Source organism: Micromys minutus (genome assembly GCF_963924665.1).
Source record: "Micromys minutus genome assembly, chromosome: 4".
In the NCBI taxonomy this organism is placed as follows: Eukaryota; Metazoa; Chordata; class Mammalia; order Rodentia; family Muridae; genus Micromys; species Micromys minutus.
Genome location: NC_137973.1, coordinates 5060776 through 5076442, shown reverse-complemented (window position 1 = coordinate 5076442; position 15667 = coordinate 5060776). Strand labels below are relative to the sequence as shown.

General features: G+C 42.4%; 1 protein-coding gene across 6 annotated transcripts in view; it reads right to left on the bottom strand.

The window, feature by feature from the left end:
• RSRC1 (arginine and serine rich coiled-coil 1) overlaps nucleotides 1-15667 on the bottom strand; it is a 326235-nt gene that overhangs the window by 309525 nt on the left and 1043 nt on the right. Inside the window, exons 1-3 of one of the 6 annotated variants that reach the window (XM_080916542.1) lie at nucleotides 12366-12481; nucleotides 3401-3536; nucleotides 2098-2223 (exon numbers count right to left, since the gene is read on the bottom strand). In XM_080916542.1, coding sequence (XP_080772668.1) covers nucleotides 2098-2223; nucleotides 3401-3534 — 260 coding nt within the window. In that variant the 5' untranslated portion in view covers nucleotides 3535-3536; nucleotides 12366-12481. Of the gene's footprint in view, nucleotides 1-2097; nucleotides 2224-3340; nucleotides 3539-11983; nucleotides 12133-12365; nucleotides 12482-15667 lie in introns of those variants that run through there. The other 5 variants (XM_080916541.1, XM_080916537.1, XM_080916540.1 and 2 more) reach the window with 5 other exon arrangements.

The window sequence follows — 15667 nt, the reverse complement described above, 5'->3', positions numbered from 1 at the left end:
GGTAACCCAGTCACAAAGGAACACTCATGGTATGCACTCATCGAGAAGCAGATGCTAGCCCAAAAAGCTTGGAATACCCATGAAACAATTCACAGACCTTAGGAAGCTCAAAGAGAAGGAAGGCCAGAATGCGGATGCCTCAGTCTTTCTTAGAAGAGAGAACAAAACACTTATGGGAGGAAATACAGGAACAAATAGAGGAGCAGGGCTTGAAGATCATCCAGAGACTGTCTCATCTAGGGATCCACCCCATATGCAGCTACCAAACCCAATCACCATTACTTGTGCCAAGAAGTGCTTACTGGCAGGAGCCAGATATGAATGCTTCCTTAGGGGCTCTGCCAGAGTCATACAGATACAGCTGAGGATGCTTGCAACTAACTATTGGACTAAAACATGGCGACCCAAATGAAGGAGCTAGAGAAAAGGACTGAAGGAGCTGAAAGAGTTTGCAACCCAATGGGCAGGACAACATTATGAACCAACCAAACCTTCGACAGCTCCCAGGGACTGAAACACCAACCAATGAACAGGCATGAAGAGACCCAATGCTCCATGTGCACCTGCAGCAGAGGACAGGACGGCAGTGTCTGGCATCAATGGGAGGAGAGGCCTTTGGTCCAGTGAAGGCACATTTTCCCAGTGTAGGGGAATGCCAAGGCACTGAGGTGGGAGGAGGTGGCTGGGAGAGGGAGCACCTTCATGGAGACAAGGGGTGTGAGAAGGGGGCTGGGACTAGTGGGGGTGAGGGGATAACATTTGATATGTAAATATACAGAATATCCAATAAAAAACAGGATAAAAAAGAAAAATTTCCAAGCAGAGATGATGGCAAAAAAAAAAAAAAAAACCCAAAAGCAACCCTTGGAAGTTTGGAGCACGAACAGAAAACAATAGTTTATCATACAGAGTAGTTTGTATATGGAATAAATAAAAAGCAGAGGTGGCCAATGTTAAAAAACAAAAATCCAGAAAAGCTAAACATGTAGACTTTATTGCCATTAAGCTTCATATGCAATGAAATTTATGTCCCAAGTTAGATCCTAAACTATACAGAGGTAAGCAGAGACAAGAAGCCATCTTTAAAACAGTTATTCCTTCATTTGCCCCCATACTCTTCTGTCTACTGACTCTCAGTGTCTAAGAACTTCGACACCCCTTCTTTCTCAGTCCCCTCAATACTTGTCCTACCCTCCTGATGCCTGTCTTCTACTGCTGTTCAGGATGTCCAGCTCCTCACACTAACCCTACACTGCCCTCTAGGCAAAGCTGGAAATGCAGGAGCGATACACCACAGGCTAGTCTGCTCAGGTTCCCACAGCAGAGCACACAGTATAGACAAGTTCACTGTCTTGGGTTTTAGACTGTAAATTCAAGATCAACGTGCCGGACAGTTTGGCTGCCTGGGAGAACTCTTTTCTGCCTTATAAATGGCAGCCTTTTCCCGGTGCTCTCTCATGACACCCTCTGAGCAGAAATAGAAAGATCTCTCTTCCTTTTCCTTTTGTTTTGTTTTTTTTTTTTATCTTTATTTAAGTATATGTGTCTGTATATGTATATGCCACATATATGCATGTATCTCAGTGCTGGGATTATAAGTCGTTATAAACTACACTTTTAGCTGCTGAGCCATCTCTCCAGCCCTACTTCCTCCTCTTATAGGGCCAAGAGCATTATCAGGTAGAGACCCCCAAACTAACCTCATGTAAACCTTCATTACTTTATAAAAGCCTTACCTACAAACACACAGAACAGGGGTAGAAACATCAACAAATTTTGAAGACATAAATGCTCAGTCCATAGCATAGCATATTAGTTCAAACCTAGAGAGTTTGCAGCTCCTGTTTTCCCCTCTTCAAGTACATCCACCATCATCCAGAGAATGAGAAGCCACAGCCAGAGACAAACAGAAGAGACATGAGAGAAGTTACACAAACAACCCAGTCCCTATAGGCCCATGAGATAATGGCAACCGCATGAGCTGTGTCCAGTGAGAAAAGAGCCTCCATCTGAAGCCAGTCAAAACTGTAGAACCCGGGAAAATAAGCTCCTGCTGTTCTGGGAGGAGAGGGGACACGGCATAAGTACTGTGCATACCTTCTTGTTCTGCTTTTTGACCGAGACCTCTGACCTCTATAGGATTTCCCTCGGCCCCTGGAACGACTGCAACTTCTTTTTCTTCTGGAGCCATAAGAAGAGCTGCTGCTTGACCTGCGCCTGCGTCTGAAACAAACCATGATCAAGCATCGCTGCAATAAAAGTTTTAGTTGTAAGCATTAAAGAGAAATCGAAATTTGTCTCATTCTCGTGTTTCACTCTTTCCTCAATAAAAATAGAATAAATAAATGATTATTGACCTCCAACAGCCAGACGGATGATGCACAGTTGGACTAGCAACTAGACATTATAGGTCACAGTAGTATCTAATCTTTCCAAATATCCTCAGATAATGCAAGAACTAATCCAATCTCTATGCACTTGCCTACAAATGCAAACACTAGGCCTGTTTAGAAGAAAAAGAAAAAAACAGTGGGTTTGGAACCTAAGTACTTAACTACTAAAAATTATTTGAACCAACAAAATTAAAATACAAAAATCAACAGCTTCTCACAAACATTACTTTCACTACTGTTTAATAGTGAGCTGGTCCTAGTGGTAAAGGCATGAGTGAGCTGGCCCTGAGGCCATGAGAGGAGAGATGGCCCTGTGCCTTGCCAGCTTTGACACTGGGTGAGCTAGCCTGGGAAATGCTGGAGAGCTGGCCCTGGTGGTGTGGGTGTGGGAGAACTGGCAGGCTGACTCACTCAGCTACCACTCAGGCCCAGGTCCAGGGCTCTGAGTTGGCCCATGCCAGCATCTGCCTATCTATAAACTGTCAGAGCATGTGAAGGGGCCACTCTTGCAGATCCAAAGCTGCAGGATCTCCATGACACAGGGAACAACAGGATAGCCAAGAGGAGTCCTGGGGAGGATCCAGTATTGATAGTGGAGCAGAGACCAGTGACTCATTGCAGTGAATGTCTACAGAGTGTACTGTGTGACACGGTGACACACTACAACTTCCATGACAAGATTTCTGAGGGTTTTTTTGTTTTTTTTTTTTTGTTTGTTTGTTTTTTTTTTTTTTTTTTTTGGAGGGGGACTGTTTATTTTATTTGCACTCTTATTTTTCTATTTGCTTTTGGGGGAGAGGTTGCAAGGCTAGAGGACAGATATGAAGGGACAGGGAGCTGAGAGGGACTAGGGTGCAGGGTGTGAAATTCACAAGGAATCAATAAAAAGTTAAAATGGTAACAACGACGATACTATCCAGACAAGAGAACAAACTAAGAGCATTAACCTTCTCTCATAAGAATGCGAGCGAGGCTGGCGGTCTCTAGACCAGGATCTGGACTCGGACCTTGGCCTCCTCCCGCCCTTCTTGCGGCTGTACGTCCTGCTGTCTGAAGAGCTGCTTGAAGATGAGCGCCTCCGATGCTTCTTTCTCCTCTTGCTTCTGCTGTCTTCCTCAGTGTCTGAAGACCGACGTCCCATTTCTCTAACAGCACAACAAAAAAATGCCTAACTTAGTGACACAACAAATAAAATTCAAAATATACATTTTTAAGCTTTTTAGGAAAAAGTTAACCACGTGCCTTAAGTTGGCTGTGAATGCCTGGCTCCAGCTGATTTTCCTCCCTGCTTCCAGAGCAGCTAACACTACCGACATGGACCACGGTACCCAGCTCCATCTCAAGAGGTTTTAAAGTACCGTGTGCTTGACGTTTTTACTGGCCGTGAGAGAAAACTTTAACCCAGTCTTCAAGCACATCTATTTCTTTATGCACACTGACGAGTTTAAATTTGCATCAACCCTAAAAAAAGCTCGTTATATCAATTTCTGGACAGTTCCAATTGTTATCATCATTGACTATATGATGTTTGGTTTAGTAATTAACCATCTAGTCCTCTGTTTTTATACTCTCAGAAGATGAAAGGCACTTTATACATATTTTTCAAGCTGTGTTCTAAACATTTAAAGGTTTTTTTGATAGTATATAAGTGTTTGCCTGAAGGTATGTCTGTTTACCACATGAATGAAATACCCATGGAGGCCAACAGTGACAGGTACCCTGGAACTAGAGCTACATACGGTTGTGAGCCACTACATGAGTGCTGGGAATGAACCCAGGTCCTCTGGAAGATCTATGCTCTTAACTGCTGAGCCATCTCTATAGACCCTGCTGAGCTCTAAATACTCAACAGAAAAGACCTCATCAGTCCTCATGGAAGTATGAGGTGAAATAATGCACTACTGTCAGGTCAATTGTGACACTGAGAAAAGAAATGTTAACTAAAGTTCCAACATGATGGTTACTGAGTAGTCAGCCAGCTCTTTCCACACAGCCAGCTTGGTATGAGTCTTTCAGAAATCATTCAGCAATTTAATTCTAAATAAAAGAGAATGTTGATGCTTTTTCACAGTACAGTCCTACTGCTAGAAATATATCTGAAATTGTTATTAAAGAAAACTGCTCGGGCTTGGCATGGAACTTAGCTGGAAAACTGCTTGTCCAGCACATAAGAAGCAGTAGGCTCTCCAGCACTGCACAGTCTCTGAGTGTTGGTGCAGGCCTCGAATCCAGCGCATGGCAGGTGGAGGCAGAGAGTCACAAATGTAAGACCCTCCTCAGCTACAGAGATAGAAAGAGTCCAAGGCTAGCTAGTCTGTCATGAAAGTGGAAGGGAGGGAGGGAAGGAGGGGAGGAGGGAGGGAGGGAGGGAGGGGAGGAGGGAGGGAGGGAGGGGAGGAGGGAGGGAGGAAGGGAGGGAAGGTGGGAGGGAGGGAAGGAGGGAAGGAGGAAGGAAGGAAAGGAGGGAGGGAGGGAGGGAGGGAGGGAAGGAGGGAGGAAGGAGGGAGGGAGGAAGGAAGGAAAGGAGGGAGGGAGGAAGGAAAGGAAGAAAGGAAATTATGAAGGTTTTATTACAGCAGCAGCATCACTGTTGTTAAATGTGGAGAAGCTGTAAGAAAACATGTACACAGAAATAAAAATTAAAATGAACATGTGACAAGATTACTTGGATTTCCAAATGCAAGAATGATTCAGAATGCATCCCTGTAAAAGAAAACAGTAGCTCCTTTTAGACCAAACCACAAGCAGGCACAAGGTGAATGTGGCTAATGAGAATCAACCACACCTGAGCAGATACTGTAACACTACCCCACTATAAATCCAGTCTCCACCAGCACCACAGCAATCAAGACTGTCCCTCTGCATGATGGGTACTGCATGGTGGGTGGCCCCAAAATAGCCAGTGCCACAGCCCAGCATCTACCTACAGCTCAGATGTAGACCATACTGGCCTGCAACTCTGAGATCCAACTGCCTCTGCTTCCAAGTGCTAGGATTAAAAGACGGTTCTGCCACTAGCAGCTTCAACTTTATTTTCAGTACTTTGATCAGAAACATGAATTCCTAAGCCCTCCTCCCCAGAAGGTAAGTAATAGTAATAAATATAGGTAAGTAATTGAAAAAAATATATTGTTTCAAAATATAAAATATAACTTTTCTGAAGACTTTCTATATAGTTATGTTTCTAATATAAAAAAGGAAAAGACAAAAATGTCAGATTTTGATATTTAGAAATTAGCTAATCAGAACCTGTGTTATACTATAAGGTAGCCTTGAGTTTCTAGATAATTTTTTTTTTTTTAAGATTTAGTTATTTGTTATTTATGTGCATACACTGTCGCTTGTAGGGAGCCGAATGCGAAAGCCATTACAAGATGGCGCTGGCTCCCTCACGGTTTGAGGTAAACAAACTCCATATATAGTAATGCTCTGGTCAGCTAAGGCGCTGCACCCTGCGCATGCGCAGTACATAACCTATCTCCGGCCAATCCCGAGGCCTCTGGTGTCAGCAGACTGGTGACAACCAATCACGGCAAGCCCGTATGCGCTTCTCCCTATATAAGCGGACAGCTAGGGTAGTTCGGCCCCTCGCTTCCTGCTCTCAACCAATAAAGCGTGATCTGAGAAGAATCCTCTGCTGGTGGTAGTCTTTCCTCGCTGGTTGAGGAGCGCACCGCAGTCGCTGTCTTCAGACACACCAGGAGAGGGCATCAGATCCCATTACAGATGGTTGTGAGCCACCATGTGGTTGCTGGGAATTGAACTCAGGACCTCTGGAAGAGCAGACCACTGAGTGCTCTTGACCACTGAGCCATCTCTCCAGCCCAAGCCTTGAGTTTCTCACATATAATACTTTCTTGATAAAATACTAACTAGTTAACTTAAAACTTCATAAATAAAAAACAAAGATTCATCCTAATCAATAATTTAGATCAACTGTCACAACTTTAGTAATTATTCAAAGTAAGTTAAATATGACTGGAAACAAAATAATGTGTTAAATCACTGATTTGTTTGAGAATTTTCAGATGAAACAGGTCCCCTGAGGCAATTTCAGTATTAATATGTCTGTTAGGATTAATTCAAAACTATAAAAAGTTTACCTAGAACCAGAATTAAAGATTTATATATTTAGATTTGTAAATATAATTTCTTTAAATTATTTTATTAGTATTGTATTATGGCTATAACGTGTGTGGCCAGATAGGCACTTACAGTGCATGAGAAGGTCAAGGACAACCTTTGGGGATTAACTCTCTCCTTTAACCATGGGTGGTGGGACTCAACAAAGTCCGAAAGCTTTCACAGTAACAACTCAAGTCACATGTTCAACAGAACAATCCAAGAGCACTGTGAACCCTGGGGTTCCAAACTTTGAATCACTAATAATATCCTTTAGCCAACTTCCAAACTGAAAACTAGCCCTGAATTTAAAAAAAAAAAAAAAAAAATGTGTGTCTGCATGTCTATAGAATACCCAGCTACAGATATTCAAACACTTATGTATATAATAAGCATTTATAGGTTTATATGTATATACTACATCTACATTAAATACTCCTGTGTATGATTTTAAACATAAATATAAAAAATAAATGCCCAATTGAGTGATGATGATATTTTCTTACTTCTTGGTTTTTTTCTTCCTGTCTTTTTTCTTTGATTTGGTTGCAAGTTAATAATTCACACAAACTGGCATGTGTGGTAGTACACATTTTCAATAATCAGGAGACAGAAGCAGACAGATCTCTGTGAGTTCAAGAGCAGCCTAGTCTACAGAACAAGTTTCAGGTCCCCAAGAGTGCGGGAGTGCAACTGTATCTCAAAATCAAACAAAAAATGTGTACATTTTCTTTTCCACAAACATTTCAACAGAAATGACTTTTTATACTTTTTATATTTAGAAAATACTGAAAAGACAGGATTTACACTCTTATTTCAAAAGTCCCAAACATAGTGTCACAAAACCTGTCAGCATTTGGGAGACAGGGGCAGGAGGATTTCCACATGTTGGAAGCCAGCCAGGTCTAAAATAAACAAGTAAATAAATCTGGAGAATGACTGAAGAAAGGTCAAGTAAGTTCAAGGATAAGGAAACCAGAAGACATCTCACAGTGGCCACGCATGTCTTAACTCCAGCACGTGTTAGGGAGGTGGATCCCCAAGAGTTGAAGGACAGGCTGGTCTACACAGCTGGCTCCAAAACAGCCAGGGCTACACAAGAAAACAAACAAACAAATCAGACAGACAGACCTGGGGGAGAGAGGGAGGGAATTAGAAGACAACAGGGAACAGCAGAAAAGATGAGTTGATGACATTTTCGCAAATGAGAAACTGAATGAGCAGAACTACAGAAATTGAATAGTAAGCAACTTGCAGAAATCCCAAGAAAAAAAGCCAACTCATGCGACAAAAATTGTAATGAGTCAGGAATCTCAACAGCAGATACCACACAGGCACAATAGCTATGAAGCTAAAATCACGGAAGTGATTAAGTCTGCACGAGAAACACCGTCCAGCCCCCACCATGCTCTCTGGCCGGGAGACTGGGCCTCTCCAAGCCCAGCAGGCCAGGGGTGTACTGCACAGGGAGAACACGCTCCAAGAGCTCACTTTTTAAAAGTGGGGGAGGCACAGTGACACCAACTAGAAGGTGACAGAACAAAACTTCTGCAGCCAAGTGTCCATCCTTGGAAGGAAGAAAGGCCTCAATCAAAGGGAACTGGACCCAACGGCATGAAGAAAATGGCAAGCTCTGACCCTCCGACCTTGTGACATAGGCCACAGCTGACATGTTCAAACAGTAAACTTTTTCTATAAATGTTCTCCCTGTTAACCTCTTAGAAAATACACAAAAGAGAGCTAACCAGGTAAGAAGGCCTCTGTGACGGGGACAATGAAGACTAGCTCAGTGTCCAGCACAAACAGCCAAAGTAAAGAATAGCCAGAAGATCGAAAGCAGAAAGAAAGCAACTCATAGTGAAGTAGAAACATACAGAGAAAAATAATAAAACTTCTAGAACAAAATTCATTAATATCTTCAGGTAGATAATGAAAAGATGCCCCAGCAAGCAATGGGAAATGCCCCAAGGACAGGAGAGAGCTTCGTTTAAATAGATGACAGACAAGATGGGGTTGGAAAAGGTCAGATGCTCACAGAAGGTGAAAGAAAATGAGACAAACCTGAAAACCTTAAAATAAAGGGAAGAGAGCAATCCAGGAAATTGTATATCCAAGTGATAAAAATGCCATTACAAAGCAAAAAGTAGAACCAGGAATGACGGGGAAATGCATCAAAGAACTTCTAGAAATAAATAATATGCACCTCTCCCAAGTACCTGGGATACTGAAATTCTTAAAACTAAACATAAACTAGGTATAACTTAGGAAAAATCCTAGGACACTGAAGATATTGCCTAGTGGACAGAAGACCCTTTTGAAGCCAAATGAAGAAAAGCAATAATAATTATCAGGCACCAAGAATAAAGAGAAGAGCTCAGAGAACTCCAAAGGTAATTCCAAAATAAAACAAAGGGAAGCATAAGGAAGAGCGCAGCTTTTCAAGGCCACAAAGGAGATTCACCTGCCAAGTTCTGAAACCTAATTCCACCTTCAAATCTCTCTCCATTTATCTTACCAAATCAGTGATCTAGTGTGAGATTAGAAAAGGGTATTTCTTAGAAATGCAAGTTCTAGCTCTTCTTCTACCCTAACCCCTCTGTCCCTCCTCTCCCCATGTGCTCATGGCCAGCCTCTACTCCTCTTCTCTCTCTCTCTCACTCTCTCCCTCTCTCTCTCTCTCTCTCTCTCTCTCTCTCTCTCTCTCTCTCTCTCTCTCTCTCTCTCTCTCTCTCTCTGCCCCTACTACCCTCTTAACTCAGCTCCCCATGCCATAAATAAATTCTATTGTATACAAGAGAGAGACAGAGAGAGAGGGGGAGAGACAGAGGGAGAGACAGAGAGACAGAGAGACAGAGAGAGAGGGGGAGAGAGAGGGAGAGACAGAGAGAGAAATGCAAGTTCTCAAAAAGTCATCTCATGCTCACCAGTGTTCAGGGAGTTTCCAAACAATGTACTTCTCCAGGGAAAAAGCAAGACACACAAAGACAGCAACGGTGAGTAGTCTAACACTGAAGATGGTGACCATCTCAGGATGAGAACTGACCCAAGGTAAGAGATACACCAGTGGACATTATGCAAAACGTCCTCACCTTCCAAGGAATTACATTGTAATGCACCAAAAGAGAGCCCAAGCAAGGACCCTTCAGGTCAGGAAACCCAAGAGGTAAAGTTAATCTCATTATAATATACAAACATTACCTTTTTTTATGCTCTGAAATTTTATAGGAATCAAAGCTGAAGCAAACTATACTAGGCTCATTCATTCTTCCTTGGTCCCAAACTATCTTATATCTCACTCAATAAATAATGTCAAGATTCTTGATGGGGTCAAGAATCTTGCTAAGTGGTAGAAAACTTGCCCAGCTTCTATAAAACCAAGGTTCAATCCCCAGTCTATCAAGAGCACACAGCACATGCACCCAAAAAAAAAAAAATGAAAATCATGAGATTTATTAAATTTCAATAAACACAATATCTATCATACAGTGAAGAATACCAATTGCCATAAAACAACTGTGTGATTGAATTGCAAGCTCAACCAGCTGCTTTTATTATAAAATGTGCTTCTTATCACAAGACTGCTAATAGATGATCATTTGGCAGCCTTTTTCACAGACTAAATATAAATATAGCCTTTTACAACACGGACAACTAACAGTATTTGTCACTAATCATAAAATGCAGCTCTTAATGAAAAGGTCTGAAATTTGGACAGTTTGTATCTGCCTAGCACTCAGACCTTTTCTAGGATCAGAGGCAATATTAATAAAAGTGAATGCTTGATATACAATAAAGGGTGCCAACATTTGACAGACGCATCTAACTCGGTGCACCAGTATATTCCAATTGCCAAGGCATATCCTTAATAAGGATAAAACAAGCAGTTATTATGTTTCAGAGAACAAAGGTTCACTGAGGACATGGCAGTCAGGCTACAGAGCAAGTTCAAGGCTGTCAGAGACACTGGGACAAACAAAGCGGAACAAAAAGTAAAAACAGAGTGAACGCTATTTAACATACGCTGAAATCCAGAAACAGAACCACCCAAAGGATAGAGGCAAGGATAGAAGTAAAAGTCCAGAAACAACAAGGCAAAATTCAAGAAGGAACTCAGACACTAGGGCATCTTGCACAGGGCCCACATAGATCCAAACCAGCAATGAGATGGTAGGAAGGAGCTCCCCAATAGGAAGTCATCTCCAACCAACAACTGCTAGAAAAGGAACAATTAGTTCTCCAAGGGTATACACACCACACTTAGGGCAGGCCCCATGCCTTCAGTAGATGGCCAACATAAAGCAAACACAAAGGTAATTTTGCATTGTTTGTTTGTTTGTTTCATGCTGCTCTGTTTGGTCATTTTTGTTAAGCACACTGGTCTTCTGCTTGTATATTATGGTTTCCACATCTTGAGGTTTTATGGAGTGTGTGTGTACATTTCTTGTACTCTTTCTTAATTTCCTTTTTCTTTCTTTCTTTTTTTTTTTTTTTTAATGTTTGTTAGTTTGGGAGATAAGGAAAACCCATGATCAGAATATATTGTACACAAATAACATTATTTTCAATAAAAAAATAAAACACTCCTGTCGAAACAACATTCTGAAGATTATTTTGCATCTCTTTTTAAACTAACAAATCACGGGACTTCCTTCCCATGTTCTGAGAGTGATACCAGAAAAAGATATCTATCAATGCACTACAACAATCCCATGACAACCAGTTCACATCACAACTCTACATGCTGAATATGGAGAGACCATATTAAGGCCAATTACCAGACAAGTGCCAGCCGCCTTTGTCTTTTTCAGCTTCAGACATGTTTAGCCTTCTCATTGAACATACAGTAATAAAGTGCTACCACTTAGCAAGAAATCGCTTTTGTCTGCAAAGAAAGTGAATATTCATAAACTCTAACACTGGAGAAGTCCTCAAAGGACAGCTACTTTCCCCACCAGGTTGTACCTGTCACATCTGCTCCACTCCTTACAACCTGAAAACTCTACGTAGCTCCTTTTCACCGGCAGCTTTTACATCTAAGTTCAAAAATGACAACTCGAATGCCTTCATATGCCAGCACATGATACTTGAATTTATTTAACCTAGTACTTAGCAGGGACAAAACTGGGTTACTGACGAATCTACGGTTTTTTTTCCCCAATAAGCATTTAAAAACACAACTGAGAAACTACATTAATAATGACCTAAAATCTAAGGCAGGCAACATCTATTTAACTCCTGAGAAAGGTGAATGAGTTTGGGGGGCATGGAGGGGGGAGTGAACTATCTGGTCACACGACCAAAAGTAATGAAGTTAAATTTACAGACTTAAAGTAATGTGTGTATATTTCAGGACAGGAAGATATGTCTGGCCACGTATCATCTCTCCTGCCAACAAGCGGATAGGCAGAAGAGGGGGCGAGAATTCAGTGCGCACAGAGCCGCAGCCTCCCCCCCCTCGCTCCGACTACCTGGAGGAGGTGAGAGTGTACCAGGCTATAAGGCAGGACAGCTAGGAAACCGATGGACGGCGATCGAGAACCCGGGACCGGCAGGCTGGGGGCTAACTCTACACTGGCGTCCACACTGTAGGCCAAGCCTGAGGCCTGCAGCCGCTCGCCACCCGCGGCCGCCCATTCCCGAGACCCCCTCGCCCAGAGCGGGCCGGCTGGGAACGTCCTAGGTGCGGGGCGCATGCGCACGGCTCCAACCCGCACGCCACGAGCCCCGGCCCAACCCTCGCCGAGCTCCTGGTCACAGACTGCGCCAGGCCCCACGCCGCCTCCCGCGGAGCAGGGCCTCGCAACGCCTCCTTCGCGGGCGCCGCCCCCAAGCTCTGGACGCCGGCATCACCTGGGTCGACCTTCGGGTTCGCACCTCCTGACGCGGGGACCTGGAACCCCCTCTTCTAACCACGGCGCCACCGGCGTCCTCAGAACTTGCTTCAATTTAAGCTCAGCGCCTTCCTGGTTCCAGCACCAGGCAGCGTCAGACGAGCTGCCGAGTGCGTCGATGCAGGCTGCTGGGGCATTAGGAATGCCGAGCGAGTGGATTGTCATGCCGCCAATTTTTTGTTTAATGTTTGCTTTGCGTGTTTGCATAATTGGATTTTCTTATTCCCCCAAAGCAATAAAGGTGGTACTGTGGGATGTTACTGCCTTAGTATTCGCCGTTATCGTCACAGATAATCAGCAAGCATCTACATTGTGAGAAGTTATGTTTAAGACATCCGCGCAGAGCAAAATTGGTTAGTTCCTGTTGAGCGAGGTGGAAATTCGCCTAACAACAATAAATCATGGGAGTGTGTCTGCATAGAGTCGTGTGTGATTAAATTGTAATGATTTATTTGCAAAAGTACATTAAAAATCGGGGGCTGTTATAAAAGTGAAGGCGTACACGGATTGGACGCAATTAGTTTCTCATATTAAAGTAACTTGGATAGAGGAAGAAATCTGCCCGACGCGAGAAGATTCCCCTAGAAGAGAAGCAAATGTGTAGATTAAAAAAAAAAAAAAAAAAGTCTACAACCGAAATTAGAGAAGTGTGGCATTTTCTGAAACATACAATATTTTCCTTGTATGGCTTTTCTTTCATGGTTTAGTATAAAGAAAAGCTGCGGCGATATATAAAATATTAACCTGAATTCAGGCCGGCTGTTAGCTAGATACCAAGGTACAGATAACCACAGACATTTGAGATGGAAATCATCTCCACTATAGGTCTATGTCTGAGACATAGCTGGACCTTAACTAGCCAGTTTTGAGGGACCATTTTAAAATGTAACTGCAACACTACATGTTTGTTTTAAATAATTCAAGAGCTGGGGGGGGGAACTCTTGGGGTCCTGAATTTTTTTATATATGTCCATAGGCTGTCATGTGAGCTTTAAAGTCAATGCTTCTTTCAAAACTTTGACAAAGTAAAAAACAAATAAACGTTTTGAAATGTTTCATCGCAGGAAAATACTCTCTGTTTAGTGAAACATCATACTTCATAGGTTCTATTAATACAGTTTCCAAACTTTGGCTTCTTAAAAGTGAAACTTCCTAAAGGGTGAACTACTGGAGATGGGGAAAGGGAAGGAGGGATGATATAAGAGGCTAACAGAAGAGGTATATGTTTTCATATGTGAGAAATTAATAATGAAACCTATATAATTATATTCTAATAACATTTTTAAATTAGACTTCCATTAAACAAGACACTGGAGATATATCATTCCTTCATTTACCATCCTTATCGTTAAAATGAGTCAAGAGGATGAAATCTGCTGGTTCAAATTACACAATAGTCATGCTGAGCCTTCTCTGGTTACCTCTAAAGTGGTCATCTTTCCCTCTAGCACAGGAGAAGGGATAAGAGTTTGTATTTAAGTCCTGTGCTTAAAAGTATCAAGAAGTATCTGGAGGGTCTCCTGATCACTTATCAGGCTTTTAGCAGGGGTTACTTGGGAAGTATTTATGAATAAGTGTTTTATCATCCAGGTTGAAAGCTACTGGAATACTATATCAATTCAGTGGATTCTATTACTAAACAATTTTTGAAAACAGTTTCACAAAAGAGTAGAATTTTGTGATTATTCTCCCAGAATTACAGTGTTACAGATAGCAGACTCTCAATGTGACATTGTTCCTAAATCATAGACTTAGAAAGTGTTGCGTTTTTGAATCTTTTGAAATAATAAAAGTAGGAGTTCATGTGCTTCCATAATACCCGAATGCTGTTGAGTATCAATGCTGTTAATTGTGTAAAGGTCCTAAATGCAGGGGTGGGGGGAGAAGAGTTTTCAGAAGGAAAGATAATGTCAAAGAAGAAGTAAAGCAACATTTCTAACAAGCTTTATTTCATGTCCTCCAAATGTGCAGTGCAGTTAGTATTACATGAACTTACAGAACGCTTCCAGTTACATAGTCGAGAAACCATTATGTACCATAGTTTTGTGCTCTTTCCAATGTTTCAGGTTGTTTTGATGAAACTTCGGAAATTATTTGCTAAGTGTGCTTTGTTGTTCTAATCAATAGGTAGAAGGTATACATATTAATGATCGGCAACCAACTGCTTTCATTTTTACTGAATACTGGATCCAAAAGAAAACATTATCTTTTAACATCAAACAAAACTCATTAATATTCAGCATACTGAAAATGGCCCTAAACTCATACTTAAAGAGGTATGTTTGTTTACATATTCAAGTAAATGTAACATTTCACATGTAAACATTCTTTTGTGCGCATAAACAAGTATTTGCATAGCTGCAAATTTCACAGCAAGACGTGGCTTAGAGGAGACAGACATGCTTCCCCCAAATAACAAACAGTTTTTATAAAATAAGTCAAAAGTACAATTTTTAAGTTATAAATCAGAGAGAAAGAGGGTCCCCCTCCCCCCGAAGAACGAGTCCCTTTTTTCACAGTCCACGGTAAACAAAAATTAGTAGAGCGACAACCCACGTCGGTAAATTTTTCCGCAGACTCAAAAAGTGATCATCTTTTGTTTTTCAAAATTAGTAAAGCGAACTAGAATGCTCCCCAGGGTGCTAAGTTATTGCGGACAGGGTGAAGGGAGTTGTTAGAAAAAGGCGTAAGAACCCTTAGACCTCAGAGAAAACCCGAAATGAAACTGCCTGAGCGGGCTGTAAGAAAACACCTTAAGACTGAATCTGGCAGGGAACAGCTGCTCAGGAAACAAGTTAAATGGACCAACCCCTTCTAGCGGGATCTGTCTTTATGGGAGTCATCTTTGACTCCAAGGAGTGTGCAGTAGGGTGAATTACTGGGACCAGCGCTCCGCGAGGCTAGCTGCTCGTCGGAAAGACCCTAAAAGGAGGTGAAGCCGTCTGAGGAGCTGCAGAGAAGCCCCATTCGCAGCCGGCACGTGAAGCTAGGATGCACCGCGGTGCAGATGCAGCGGCCTGGAGCAGAAAGGGGTGCAGGAACGGAGTACTGGAGTGATTGCTAGGCCTATTAACCACAGAGAGCCCGATGCTGGGCCAGAGACCAGGGGTGACTATTGTAGGGTCGAGCAGTAGGGGTGCTCACCCAGAGCAAGGCTGTAGGGTCGGGCACTCTCTGAAGACACCCACGGACCGATGGTATTGCACTTGTCAGTTTCCTCTTGGCCCCGCCTCCGAGAAGTCTATCCAGCTCCCCAGTGTT